The 15,426-nt window shown below is 40.4% G+C and overlaps 1 protein-coding gene across 1 annotated transcript; it reads left to right on the top strand.

Moving 5' to 3' along the window:
• Nucleotides 1-575: 575 nt before the first annotated feature.
• On the top strand, nt 576-14,499 carry lpcat3 (lysophosphatidylcholine acyltransferase 3). Its single transcript, XM_084557457.1, has 13 exons — nt 576-1,107; nt 3,629-3,736; nt 5,584-5,690; nt 6,059-6,152; nt 6,397-6,434; nt 8,090-8,268; nt 8,406-8,514; nt 8,603-8,689; nt 8,923-9,086; nt 11,382-11,529; nt 11,794-11,949; nt 12,969-13,112; nt 13,227-14,499. The coding sequence occupies exons 1-12, from the start codon at nt 1,023-1,025 to the stop codon at nt 13,086-13,088; spliced, it is 1,395 nt and encodes a 464-aa protein (XP_084413583.1). The 5' UTR covers nt 576-1,022; the 3' UTR covers nt 13,089-13,112; nt 13,227-14,499.
• Nucleotides 14,500-15,426: the final 927 nt, after the last annotated feature.

Genomic DNA, 15,426 nt, shown 5'->3' with positions numbered 1-15,426 from the left:
GCCACCGTCCACAACCATTGACCGTATATACTAGATTATACTACAGTTTTGTTGCACTGCCCTGCCCTTTTTTCTTTTACTTTTTTTGTAACTTACTGCAAATGTATAAACACCTCTTGCATTCTATGCTTTCTGATGTAACAGGCCTGCAGTAAATATTGTCCTCATAGAGGTTATGGTATTCAGCATTTGTTTAAAATAACTGAGAGAACTGTTGATTCATATGTCTTTTCTTTCTGGAGGCTGTGGTTTGTTGTACTGTGGAATTTATGAAATTAAACTTTATTGCCATATAGTACAGATATTATAATAGTAAAAACAGTATAATTTGCTGGTATAATTCAGAATTCATTGATACATCAATGAGAGCAAGCAGTGCCGGCCTAGATACAGCAAAACATGTCCAAACAAGGACATTTTTAAAACAAAATTGAACGACAACTGAGTCTCATTAGATGATTCGGCCTTGAAATGAACTTGCAATCCTAAAGGCTCGCTTACTTTTGCACCACACAGCTATGTAATATTGGCACATTTTCCTGAATAAATAAACACAATATAATAGTCCTGCCCACATCACTTGTTATTGTGTTGTTCTTTTTTATCCTTTCTTACTTTATCATAATAAATCTGATTCTGATTCTTGTCCATCCGTTTTGTTTTGTGACCACATGGGGGCAGACTTACACCACTGTGTCATGTTTGTTTTGAGTCCAGAGGATTTATGTTAATACACTTTCATGCACTACTAAACCGGTTTGCTGTACCACTCGGGCTGTGCGTCCACACAGAGTGTCCGTGTCAGCTCATATGTCAAAAGTGTCCTGATATCCTCAATATAAATACTAATACAATACATTTGTAAAAGTGAGGTAAATCGTCGGCAGAGGAGGGCTTTTGGGAGGAGGACCACACCGTGGAAGGAGCCGCGCAGGGCCTTTAAAAAGTCTGTGTGGATGTCTGCCGTGAGTCAGTAGAGTTCACTCAACCGTCGGGAGGAAACGTTTCCGCCCACAAGAAAGATGGCGGCTCCCTTGCTGGAGAGTCTGTCGGAGTCCTTAGGTTCCCCCGAGCCGGCGGTTCGACTCATTTTATCAATTTTAATCGGTGAGTTTCTCCTTGTGAATCAGTTTCGGGCTAATATGGCGGCTAGCTAAAAAGAACTGCACCCGTCCCAGTGACAGGTTTGAGTGCCTGTAACCGTTGTGAGTGTCAGCTAACATAACGCTCAGTCTGGTACTAAATGTGTCACAGCCCTCATCTTTGTAGCTAAACTATCTTATTTCTAAATAAATCAGAGCAGACTTCTCTGCAATGGCAGATTTGTTTCCAGGAAGCTTTTAAGTTAACGACACACTCTTCCTAAAACATACAGGTAGTTTCCAGAGAAGATAACCAGCGGCTAACATGTGGCTGTTAACTTAGCTTAATTCATTTCCTAGTATTTGGACTATTTCAAGTGAGTATGCTGAGCAGCGATAAAATGCAGACTACTAAAATACGCTGTGATGGACTTATCTGTGGGCTGCAGGTTTGACATAATTGCATGAGACTGGTGTTGCTCCAAAGTTGTTGTTGTTGGCGGAGGGAGAAGCTCTGACAAGGAGAATGAGCAGTAACTCCCAAAATATGTCCCCCAACTCCACATTTCCCACACAGAGGAGGGGAGAGGACCCTGAAGGGGGTTAAATCCTGGGACACTATTAACTAACTTATCAAAATGATCAGGCTTTGCTTTAAGATCAAATCTGCTGGTTTATAATTGGCTGTTGTCCAATTTATGACTTTATAGTAGGTGTATGAGGTCTGTGGTTGAGCATTTCTATGGTTATCTTGGTGAGATCCAGTTAAAATTTAAATCCATGGCAAAATTAGGACATTTTGATCAACGCTCCCTTTTGGTTTCAGGTTTGATTAAATGCAGCGTGTCCTTGAGGGTTCTCATAAAGTTACTCCTCTGAGTGGGGGAGGGTGACCTCAATGCTGTTCCCTGTGAACTTTGCTCAACACATGGACACGTCTGTTTTTCTCTGGCCTCACACCAGCAATACAATAGGCTGAATGTGGTCATTCAGATCAGACTTTGGTTGTTAATGCATGAAACCCTTCAGCCAGCCTGTTGCATGCCCCTTGTCCCTGCGTTGCTTAATATGTGTTACAAAATACTGTGGTCGTGTAGTTACTGGCTCATGAGGCAACAAAATGGTGTTGTCAGCGTCTCCTCTGCTAAGAATAGTTTTGATTCGATTTAGTTTTGTCAGATGCTTTGGAAGAGCAGCCGAACACATTGGACTTGAACACGGCAATACTTTCAAAATAAAAACAATGGCCAGGAGAGTTACACATTAGTTGAACTTTAATGATACCTGTGGAGTCTGTTTTTGTAACAAGTGTGCACCACTCTGGTACGAGTGACTCAGATGATTCGTCCTGCCGCAGCCTCTCACCTGATTTGTTGGGGGACTTTTAAAAAGATAAGGCTGGTGTTCTTGTGTGATTTTCTATTTTCAGTTCTGTGATGAAATTAAACGGCAGCAATGTGCTGATCTGTCTCAGTGTTTTCTGACTTCCGTGCCCTTTCTCTGGCACACCGCCCTCTTAGAGGCATCTGGATAACACACAACTGAAATATGCGTCATGGGTTTAGTGTTTGTATTGTTTATAAAAAGTCAAGATACATTAATCAAAGCTGGAGCTTGTATGGTAGCTCATTTTTTACCTGAGTCGTGTGATACTGGTGTTAATAGTTGAGTCTCAAAGACACCTGAATGACAAACTATAGCTGGTTAGGTAAGCCAGCTGCTTGACTAGCTAACCCACCCATGTGAAGACACTGCTTGATTCTATACCACTATCTGCTCAGCTGCAATTCAGTCTCTGCTGCACCATGATTGATAAGGAAGGTATCAGTTATGCTGTACATGCAAATTAGCTGACTCAGGCTCTACATTCGCTAATTAGGAACACTTGCTATCAAGGACAAAGTTGCAGAAACTTGCTTGTCTCCTCTGATCAGAAACAGCTGACACAAATGCTGCATAGTTCTCATGTTATTTTATATCTATATATATATATATATATATCTATATATATATACCCCCCCCCCCCCACACACACACACACACACACACTATGTATGCCTTTCTGTACAGAGGCTCCCTGTGCTTGCGCAGGTTTTCTAAGTACGTGGAAGCTAGGTTATCTGTTGATCTGTAAATCGTAGTTAGGTGTGTGTGAATGGTTGTGTGCCTCTTTGTGTTGGACAACCTGTCCAGGGTGTGCCCCACCTCTTACACGGTGATGGCTGGTTAGGCTCCAGTCATCCTCGATGTCTTAATATGAGTCACTAATTCTACTGACTTGACCTCAAAATGGTACATAAGACTCAAAGTAGTCTTTGTAAAATGCTGTTTAACTGTGACCACTGGTAGTGTTTGTTCTTTCTGTTGCCTTGCTGAGTTATCTTTCTCATTGAGATGCCTGTGCAGAAACACACACCACACACACTCACCAATGGGCTCTAATTTTCTGCTGCGTGCGTGCCAACAGTTGCTGATATGACGGCACGTTCAGTACTGTAAGTCTATTAACATATTTCCCTGTGTCCGTCTCTCTGTGTCTCCTACAGGGTATCCCTGTGCTCTGGTGTACCGACGGTTCTTGTTCTATCAGTCCCCCACAGTTATCCACTTGTTCCACGCGCTCTCTGGATTGGCTCTAGCAGCATTCAACTTTGGTGAGGAGAAGAGGGAGTTGAAGACTTCAGACAGATTTCAGTTTATTATTGCATACTTTATGTGTAATTATGAATTGAATTGAATTGAATGCCTTTATTGTCATTGTACATTGCAATACAACGAAATTAGGAGCGCTACTCCACTGGGTGCATACATACAATAAATAAACATTTCAAGACATATATAAAACACACTATCAGGACATATATAAAACACAGTAAAAAGAGTAAAACAGAGCAATGATCAAATAGTGCAACTATTAAAGTGCAAGAGGTGACAGTAGGTGGCTGGGTTTAGCAGTGTTTAACAATTATGTTCTAGCATCAATGTGCCAAGCCCTCTTTCTACAAAGGTTTTGTTTAAATGTTTTCTGTTCAGAAAAAAGTAAACTTCAAAAAGTTAACTTAGTATATTTCTGATATTTAACATGTTGATTGCATTTTCTTCTTTATTCTCTATTTTAACATTTGTTTTGGACAGATTTTGTATTTCGCTTAGTTTATATCCATGTTTACTTGCTAACAGTCTTCCTCCTTCTTTCCTGTGGTTGTGTACGGCTGAATTTCTCAGTGTGCACCTGACAAAAGACAGTCTTGAATCTACCCGTCAGAGACTGGATGAAGTAATTGTTTTGAAAGTCCATAGTCATTTTTTTTTTTAAACTACTGGTTGTGTTTATCAATTAATTGAATCACCATTTTGTCAATAAGGAATCGGAAAAATTGTGAAAAATGCCCACCTCAATTTTCAGGGGCCTGGGGGCATGTCATTGAATGTGTTCAAACAGTTCAAAATCCAATATGAGACAAGAAAAGCTACAAATTCTCACATTTGACAAGCTGGAAGCGTAAAATGAACTGCAACAATTAATGATTAGAATAGCTGCAGATAAATTATTTGTGAACTGACTTGCGTTTGCAGCTCTGGTCCCAGTTGTCCAAGCCTATGAATACAGAAACCTTGACGAAATATTTTGTTTTTTATCTCTTGAACATAACGCCTCGTGGCTGTCTGTCTAAAGGCCAAGCTGACCCTTTGAAATTAGGATGAATCATCAACATTAGTCTAGTCACGTCTGGATTGATGAGGAAGTAAATGTGGCACTCTGTCTACGCCAGCAGGTTTGTCTGTTGGAGAATGACATGAAAGTGAAAGTTACTCTTGTCTGATATAAACTCGGTTCCAGTATGTAGGCTTACACAGAGAGCCGCAACTAATGATTACTGTCCTCATCGATAACCTGCCGATTCTTTTCTGGCTTTGATCAGTCAATAAAATGTTCAAACCTTTTCAAATCAAACCTTTCAGCCCACGGGGATGTTTTCAGATATTCAGTTCACCGCTATTCAGTTTAGAGCTGCAAAGATTTTCTTGAGCAGTCTGAATAGATTTTCTTGTGCCGTGGTAAATTTATGACATTTTTCAATCATTTCTGACAAAAAAAACAGACAAAACTCTCAATAATGAAAATAATCATAAATTGTTTCACTATCAGAAAAGTCACAGAAAAACAGCAGCAACTAAAAGACTTACTGTTTCAGCCCCACAATAGAGTAAACCTATCTAAACTAAATCTGGTAACAATGATGTTTATCTGTAGACAGGATGACTGGATATGGTTTCCTCGTGGGAGAGTTGCACGTTAGAGTAAACTCAAACTGCCAACATTGATTTCTTTCTCTTTTCTTTACTCTGTTGTTGCTGCACTTGGATTTTACAGCAGGTCTGTAGCTTTATCTTTTTAAGTCGGATATATTTGGTGTCACGTCCAATCCTTCAGGTTATACTTTACAGCACTCACCGTCTTGCCCACCCCCATCCCTTCTGTGTCCGTCTCTTTTCCCAGGCTCTCAGCTCTATCACTCCGTAGTATGCATCCTTGTCCAGTTCCTGATGCTCAGGCTCATGGGGAGGACGGTCACAGCTGTCCTGAGCAGTTTTACCTTTCAAATGGTGAGTTTTCCCTGGTGTTTCTTTTTCTTTCCTCTCCTTGTTTTCCATGATGCCATGTTTGGATGCAGATTCACGTTATAGTTTTAGCTCCCGATGGTCAAATGCCTGTAGCCTTGCATCTGATTTTTGCATCAGCACTTGTCTTAAAGGGGCTTGTAATTGTGTGATACAGTCACATGCAGGAGCAGTGGTTTTAAAAAAATGAAAATCATGTGCCTGCTCAATTTTCATTTTTTAAAATGGCACTTCCTGTGAATTCTCATGGTAACTTTTCTTCCCCCCTAATGTTTTCTGCTGCGCTGAACCATGATTATATTTGCTATTGGACGTTTTGGTTTTTCATTTCCTGCCTCTTCATCTTCCTGTAGATATACCTGCTGGCAGGGTATTACTACACAGCAACAGAGGAGTATGACATCAAGTGGACGATGCCTCACTGTGTCCTCACACTTAAACTTGTTGGTGAGTCAATTATCGGTCGCTTTGCTCCCCCTCTGCTTGTTAATTAAATCCAGCATTTTTTTTTTTTTTCCATTGTGTTTGACTCAGTATCTTCCCGTTAATGCTGTTGCTGCCTCCCTCTGTTGTTTAGTAATTAACACTGATAAATCAGCTCCTCATGCTTTAAGATGTGTATTCAAGTGATCATGACAGCATTAGCCGCCTTAACATAGTTTCTGACAGCAGCTGCATTTTCTGATTACAGGTTTGTCATTTGATTACTATGACGGCGGGAAGGAACCAGTGAGTTGGCTGATCTCTTTTGGTTTTGCGTGTTTGATCACTGATCAATATATTGATATTGTCTGCTTTAGATACTGTTCTTTACTGTTGGAGCAGGTTTCCTTACAGTTTATCTTTGTCTCTTGTGTTTTTGTTTGTCTTGTACTGAATTAATGTAGTTTACATTTTTGACCTCAAAACAAGAAGTGATGTGTTATTGTTACTTTAAACCAAATAGACACCACCAGACTGTTAATCTGCATCAAACAGCAACGATATTAAAACCATAATGTTAATTAACTTGCACCACGAGCTGACCATGGCTCAACTACATTCTGTAGGTGTTACAATCATAACATGAGCTTCAGTCAGCTCAGACACTATAATGGTATAGCAAAATTGTTATTGTCATATGAACCCAGCACCACTAAATTATCTGCCATTCACTGAATTATTTCAGTTTACCAGTCTTGAAATGTTTGATTACATAACGCTATAAGGCTTTTCAGTTGAGCAGCTTTAACTTTTCCTCATTTTTCCATTTAAGCCTTGTTTACACCTGGCATTGAAATACATGTCTGTGTGGGCCTTGAAATTACAGCTATTGCCACATAATTCTGTATAAACGTCTCAGTTATGTCATAAAGTCTTGTTAATCTGACATGCTACAACCAGTCTTTATCACAGGAGTTATATTGTTATGGAAAATTCAGTCAGCCAACTCTGATTGGCCTGGGGCACATTTGCATGGAGACACAGGGAGATGATACAAATTCAGAGCATCACCGTACATCACCGTCAATGAACCACATGTTTGTTTTTTATGACGGAATCACCCACTTTGGATTCAAATTCATTAGTTAATTCTTCATATTTATTTAGTTAGTTAGTAAGTACAAGGCTATCTTTACTAATGCGCAGACGACACAGAAAACTCTGCTTGCGCAAGAGCACAGAAGTTGAGGAGGCGGTCCTTAATGTGACCCAGAATGCACTGTGTGTTCACACTGTTTAAAGAATGTGGTCACAGACTCCTCCAACTGTGGTCAGAGTGATCAGATCTCAAATGGGTTCAGATTTTGTCATGGGTGTGTCCACACTGGTACTTTAAGATGGCCACCTACAATCGAGTGCTCAGGATAAATGTAGAGGCAAAGTCTATGGTGTAGAGTCTAGTGCCACGCATGATTGTAAACCAAGCTTGTGAATAGGGCATTAGGGTATCTGTGTTTTCAGTAAAAATTATTATTATTTTTTTTTTTTTGTGCAGCTAGCATATCTAGAGGCATGGTTATCTGAGACACCACTGTGTTACATTATCTCATTTTAATTATTTATTATCATTTTTGCTGTACTTTTAACCGAGTTTTTATCTCTTATCTTTGTACACACGTATAAATCTACTCATCATTAACGTTATCACTCAGATGAATGCCGAGGGTCACGTAGCACACTCAAACAGCCTTAAGTTAAACGTCCGTTAATGAGGTAGTTTAACTTCAGGCTGTGTTTAGTGTTAAGATTTTGTACAAACATCAGAGAAAAAAAATTAACTTACAGAAATCCTCAGTTTATCAGTGTGTCTTTAAAAATATATTTTCTGTCCGATTCAGTTTTCCTCCTCCTTGCTGCTCTTCTCTCTCTTCATTGTCTTGTTCTTTCCTTCTGACTTCCAGTCTGAGCTGACTTCAGAGCAGAAGAAAGCAGTCCTGCCATCTGTCCCCTCGCTGCTCGAGGTGTACGGCTTTTCCTACTTCTATGGCGGTTTTCTGGTGGGCCCCCAGTTTACAATGCGCAGCTACCAGAGGCTGGTGGCAGGGGAGCTCACCGACTGCCCTGGAAAGCCTCCGAACAGGTAAAAGAGTGAGGAGAATCAGGATTGATGAAGCCACTTGAATCTGTGTTTAGGAAGTAACTTACCAGTGTCACAACCTTTCCGATAACCATGACACTCTCTTCATTAATCCTCATGTTTTCATTTGTTTCTTTTAGTGTGATACCTGCTCTGAAGAGGTTTTCTCTGGGTTTTCTCTGCTTGACGATATACGCAATATTTAGTCCATATTATCCGGACAACTACTACTTAACAGATGAGTATGAGGTGATAACAGTGATGCAAATGAGCACTTTTACACAAGGCAAAGCATCTATTTATAGGTCTAAAATGTAAATCTATTTCCTTTCCTCAGGCTCAGCCATTCTGGTATCGCTGTGTGTTTATTCTGCTTTGGGCCAAAGTCATCTTGTATAAATACGTCAGCTGTTGGGTCATCGCGGTAAGTAGCCCCTGGATCTGCAAATATGTGCTCAAAACGGATAAATGCTGCTGATTTGGTCTCTAAAATGATCCTCATTTGAATCTATTTACATATGGCACAAGCAGGACATCTTCTGTAAGAGAGCATTACCAGTAAAACACTGCAAGATTGAACTTTAGAAGGCCTAATTATCTCTGTTTTTTGTGGGCCGGTTTTTCTTACAAATACTATGTGTGTTTTATGTGTTACAGGAGGGTGTATGTATACTATCGGGACTAGGGTATAATGGAGTAGTAGATGGTAAGCACCAATGGGACGCCTGTGCCAATATGAAGGTGTGGCTCTTTGAAACAACGCCACTCTTTGGAGGAACCATTTCTTCTTTCAACATCAATACGAACGCCTGGGCTGCCAGGTCAGTGTCTGTTACGTCCTCTAGCTTGTTAAATATTTACTTGGATGATAGCAATGCAGTCCATTATGCAATCCTTCACAAAAAAAAAAAAAAAGCGAGTAATATCCTTTTATCGCACACTGAAGCCTCTGTTTGCAGTTTGTTTTAACACAGGAAGAACTACCACACAGGAAGTAGCTTTAAAGGGTTTGCAATTATGGACAGTTTTCCCAGCAGAAGCTTCATGCATGAAATTCTTTGAATATGTGACTCAATTTGACAGCGAGCACAGTGAGCAAAGCAATTTATTGAACATACAGTTTATTACATGGTTCATTTCAGTTGGATGCATTAACGACCTAAGCTTCCTTTGACTTTCTCCTCCTCATAACTGCTTGAGACACAGGGAGTGGAGAAGGGCAGTGAGAATTGGCACCAAAATGGAAATGAATGTTTCTGTGCTGTAGGGATATAACTAATAAAGTAAATTGAGATTGTATTGTATAACTGGTGGATAGGGAGCTTTCACTTGTTTTTTTATTTTTTATTTTTATTTTTAGATGAAACACAGGATGTTACACCTAAATGTCATTGTCACTCTCAGCACGCAATTAAGCAGTTGAAAGAAATAGTTGTAGCTGCATTGGATCAGGTTTGATATTGCTATTATATAGATTATCTTCTGGAAGATGGTGTTTTGTGTATTTATTTTATTTATTTGTTTCTTTAAAAGGGACAGGAATAGAATAACGATGACAACTGCCAAAGCAGTGTCTAATGCACTACACACATGTTTACCGCCAAAGCTAATTTTCCCTTGATGGGAATCAGCATCAGGATATTTATTCACAGTCAACACTATGTGTGAACAACATAAGTAACAACAACAGTGTGCAAAAAAAAAACAAAGAAGCAAACATTACAAAACTGATTGACAGCATATTTAACTTGAGCTTATGTATGTAAGAGGTGACTCGTTGATGTTATGGTTGCAGTTCTGGCCAGACCTTAACCAGAAAACTAAAAAGTCTTTGACAGTAGACGGTAGTCAAGTCCAAGAGAAAGTGCAGTTTGTAAAAAGGCATATGTCATTCTGCAATTTCACTCTGTTAACCATAGTATGCTAAAGTCTCCCTGGTCTGGTTAGAGTATTTAATAAAACTGTCAAAACTGTGTAAATTAGACTTTTTATAAATGTTACGATGATGAAATCCCAGGAGCTCCTTGGCCACAGCTTTGATAGATTGATTATAAAAGGAAGTAAGTGATTTAATAACGGAGTCTGGTGACTGGGGTAAATGATAGATCTGAAATGGTATTCAGTGTCTGAGTAGTATAAAAGTTTAAAGATTAAACCTATCTGACTTTTTAATGTCAAACATTAGTTGAGGTTTCGAATCAGTTCCAAGACCTTTATACTGTACTGTCCCTGTACTTCGGCCTGTTGTATCCTTACTTTGAAAGTGTCAGGAGCTTTCTAATTGATTTGTAAATTCATACAACAGTCAGAAACCATGTGAATCAGAGGCGAGCGTTCAGTACTCTAACACATGTATTTATAAGTGTCATTTAATTTGTGTTTTATGCAGCTGGGTGGCTTTAATATCTCAGTTAAAAATATGCTGCAACAAGATGATACAAATTTGATAGCTATTATGTTTCTTAAATTTAAGGACCGTTAAAGTCTTCGCTTCACACAGATTCTTTCATTTTTACTTAGTGAAGCATGCATGCTTTGTGTATATAATGATTCATTTGTCATGGTTAGTTTGTGGTGAATCATTTTTCCCCCTTAGCCATGTATAAACATTCTCTAAACCGTGTCTTCTTAGCAACACTTGTGCTGTTGCACTGGGTTGTGTTTGTCAGATATGTCAGCACTCCCAAATACTGATGTTGAGGGGGAATGGTATGTGTAGGGATTGTAGACGTTCTTAATTATCTGAAGCATGTTAATACCTAAACAGTGAGGACTGAGTATCTTAGACAGCTATACCTATTTGTTGTGTGCAACTCCTTAGAGCTTGTTACCGATGTGCTGTATGAGAGCTGGTTTGGGGATTGAAAACCTAATGTGTGCACTTTCCCAAGATATTTTACAGTGTAGCCTGTGCTGCCATTGAAATGAGTACTCTTGTAGAGGATGTAAAGTTGTTGAAAAGCTCTAATATAACTCAGTTGCTATGCAACAACAACTTTGCTATATGCAAGTGCTCTTTTATAGCTGATGCATTAAGCATTTGTGACTGCCTTATTTAGATGTGCGGTGAAAAATGGATGATCCATAACACTGTGTTTTTCTTTTTCTTTTTTAAGACATGTGTTCAAGAGGTTGAAGTTCCTGGGCAATAAGACCTTGTCTCACTTGACCACCCTGTTCTTTTTGACTATTTGGCACGGCCTTCACTCCGGATACATCTTGTGTTTCTCCATGGAGTTCTTCATCATCACTGTGGAGAGACAGGTATTCTTCAGTTACAGGCAAAAATGTGGATGTGGATAAGACATATGTGCACAAAGCTCAAAGTATTGTGATCCTTTTGTTAAATCTCTCCCTTTGTCTACGTCATATAAACCAGTGTTGAATTTAACAAGTGGCCGTCGCTTGTTATAAACTGTCAGAAGAACAGTTAATGATAAGCATGTCACTGATCATCATTCAATGTTACATTCACAATGTGGCATCACTTTATTATATGATCATTCTTCCGATGTGTTTGTGTGACAGGCCCAGGCACTGGTGAGGGATAGTCCCTTGCTGGCGAAGCTGGCCAACAGCGCGCTCTACCCCCTCATCTATGTAGTCCAGCAGTTTATCCACTGGCTCTTCATGGGGTATCCTCTGGTGCCATTCTGCCTCTTCACCTACGACAAATGGCTCAAGGTAACTTACAACTCCAGTAGCCTTCCCAAATTTGCAACATGCAAGCTGCAGCATGAGGTTTCCTATCACCCATGTCGTTCCACTTTTACATAATACGACATTATACCAGTGATGATCATACAACACCCTGTGGGACCTGTCTCCAGCAAGGCCAGGTTAGAGTAGCACGGATATCAAGTTTGGAAATTTTTGTCTACTTTTTTTTTTTTATTTTTATTTTTTTTATTATTATTTGAGAGTGATGGAAGGATTACAGAAAATTATAATAAACCTGGAGTCATGCAACAAACACATCAGGTCAGAGATGTACAAGGGATGCTGACCCATCAGTTAGAAGCTTTATAAGATGCCAAAACACTGCATGGTGGTTTATCATAGAGACATCCACATTACAGTTCTGTATTTAATTTACTGGAAATATCCTCCTTATCTGCATTTGCTTGACCATTGCAGCACATTTCAGTATGATGTCATATTGACTTGCAGCAAAAGTTGACCATGGCTTAACCACATACTGTAGGTGGTACAATCAAGTGTTGTGTTGGGAAACATTTGGTCCTGGCATTCATGTGGATGTTACATATACACATACCACCCACTTAAACCATGTTGCTGACCAAGCATCCCAACCCAGCAACAGCACCCCCTGACAGCAGCCATCGTCCCCAGTCGGACACTGTGGCCTGCTACACCACAAAAAACTGCTAAGAACGTCTGAACATGAAAAACGGCACAAGGCATTGACCTGGCCTCCAAACTTTGATTAGACAAGGCTCAACTATTTTTGCCAGACCTTGTGAAATGTCTAATGAGACTGCACGTAAATCTGTGGTTTGTCTCTTCTGTATGGGTTTAAAGGAAGTTTATCCTTTCTTAGAAACGGAGACTAGAATGATTTATGATTTAAATGATGGGATAATCTATTTATACACTCAGGCTTTGAGGGAGGAGGAACTGAGGGTTCACAGAGAGCAATGGGGCACCATTTAACGTTATTTTCCCCACCTTTTGTTTTTCAGGTGTATTCTTCCGTCTATTTCTGTGGTCATGTATTCTTCCTCATATCCTATTTAATGATACCATACCTCCGTAAGGCGCTGGTGCCTAAGAAACCACGGAGCGAGAAAAAGCAGGAATAAAACCTGGTACGAGGACTCAGCATGGTAAGCATGTAGAGGACACGCCTTTCCCATTTTTGTTGTTATGTTAAAAATGTCTAGAGATGAATTTCACCGGTGATGTTTTTAGTGTAAACCTGTGTCTGTGTTTTCTTCCAGGTCCGTCTAAGGCTCGACGTCCAATGAAGGGAACTGTGACTCTGAAGGAGTGGAATGGAAAATATTATAAGGCCTTTAGTAATATATATATATATATATATATGTCCATGTACAAAAACATTTATATATATTTTTGTGTTTTAAATGGGGATGGGTGTTTTATAAACATTTGGAGAAATGTTTACAGGAAATTACCATCGTGCCACATGGGGGTAATTGTGAGCCAATCAGGGGCAGTTTCCTGTCAGTTTTCTTTTTATAAATTTCAAGACGTGTGGAACTCGGAACGCGAGAGACTTAAACGCTGTTGATACAGCATTGCACTCACCACTCACTGGTTCAGAGTCAGTCTTTGGCTCCGATAAGGTTTTTTTTTTATTTTTTATTATCATTTCATTGCTCTCATCCCACATTTTGCAGCAACATTAAGCCCTCGCGGGACGTCGAAGCACAGCGCCAGCATATGTGGCACTCTGATGTAATAAAACAGCAAGCGTACAGCTTTTTGCAGAAGAAGAAATGTTGTGATCATTCTAAAAATATTATCAGGGTTTTGTTTTTTTCCTTCAAAATGGCTGCCAGTGGTTATACAAGCACTGTAAATCACATTATACACTAACTCTAACTCAAAATGGCCTTGCATTAATGAATGTTTTTACAGTGCATTTCTTCTGATTTTAATTTGATTTGTGATGGGGAAAAATAAGATTTTATAGAGATTTAACAGCTTTTATGAAAAAGAAGATTTTGTAGCTTTGGATAAGACTTCATGAAACAAGTTGCATCGTCCTGCTGAGCTGTTCTTCTTGCCGCATCTGCGCCTCTCGCTCTACACTATCCATCTTTATTAAAGTCCTCCGAAATGCACAGGACAACCACACGGTCACTACAGTTCATGTTTTAAACCCATTCCCTATGAGCAGAGGTCGGGATTTGTGTCACCTTGAACTGGAAGCAAACGGACCACTTTTATTTTTTAATTTCTGTTCACCTATGAGCTGTTCCTCTGGTTTTAAACATCAGGTGGAGTGCGCGTCCCATCCAGCCGTGGGAACGCCTCTTCATTTTGCTAGATTTTGTTGCTGGGAACGCAGGAACGTCTGATCCAAGGAAGGCCCCTCTGCTGCTGACAGGGATACACACGAGGAGCACGGACCTCACTGTAGCAACAGCCCAGACTTTAGTAATATTTATACATGACATGGTGATTATTAATTGATGTGAACTGCTATTTCAAGAGACAACTTTTTTGCCTTACTCCTTGCAAATTTACAAAGGAAACTTTTTTGGGGGGGGGGGGGGGGGGGGTGTATGGGGGTGGGATTTTTCTGGGGGGAGGGTGGGTTTGGGTGTGAAAGAGGGAGGGATGGTGATTTTCAAATAAAATTTTTGTAATGTTCATTAAAATGCTGCATTTGAAGCTCTGTGGTTTGTGTCCCAATTCCTTCATGGTGCCTGACATGACGTCATTTTGCAGTCAGGTTATGGGAGGACTGATCAGTGGGAAATTGGGGAAATATATTTTTAAAAAAACCCAAAAAACAAGTGTGCCACTCACCCAAGATGAAAATTATAACGCGATGAGATGAATTGCTGCGTTGGGGCCTGAGTCACTCTCAATGTGCGTTCAGCAGCAAAAAACAGCCAGAGCAGCAGTCTGGTGGAGAGCTGGTGGGAGAGAGAGAGAGAGAGAGAGAGAGAGATGGAGAGAGAGATGGAGAGGGAGAAGGACGCAGTGTGGGCGGGTTAAGAAACCAGAGAGAGGGAGGGGACGCCAGCGTAATATTCCCACCGTTTTCTCTCCGTGCAGCCGAGAAAAAACAAGGGCATCCATCGACCTATTCATCCTCCCGGCATCTCATCATCAAAATATACAACCCATCCATCCGTTATCCCGTCGTTTCTTAAGATCACCAGCCTGTCTCCTTTCCTCTCTCTGGAGGTGTTGGTCTGTTTTCAGCCTGCGGGGGATTGCCGAGCCGAGCGGCAGGGGCGTGAGAGGCGGATGCTGCGCGCGTAGAGGCAGGGTACCAACCAGGAGCATCACCGCACTCACCACGGTAATGTCAAATAAGCTCCAGCAAACCTTTATTCCTGCGACATGTCCTCCGGTGTGACGATTTAACGTGGCTAAATGTGGCAGCCGTCCAGCCCAAGCAGGCAGTCAGTGTCAACACCAGGTTGTATAATGAAACCGGCT

This window comes from Chelon labrosus, assembly GCF_963514085.1.
Source record: "Chelon labrosus genome assembly, chromosome: 12".
In the NCBI taxonomy this organism is placed as follows: domain Eukaryota; kingdom Metazoa; phylum Chordata; class Actinopteri; order Mugiliformes; family Mugilidae; genus Chelon; species Chelon labrosus.
This window is presented reverse-complemented; position numbering and strand designations above follow the sequence as displayed.

Coding starts and splice junctions, on each gene's coding strand:
- lpcat3 (XM_084557457.1), top strand. CDS start 1,023: ATGGCGGCTCCCTTGCTGGAGAGTCTGTCGGAGTCCTTAGGTTCCCCC. Junction 3,737..5,583: donor TCTAGCAGCATTCAACTTTG/GTGAGGAGAAGA, acceptor CTCTTTTCCCAG/GCTCTCAGCTCTATCACTCC. Junction 11,950..12,968: donor CCTACGACAAATGGCTCAAG/GTAACTTACAAC, acceptor TTTGTTTTTCAG/GTGTATTCTTCCGTCTATTT.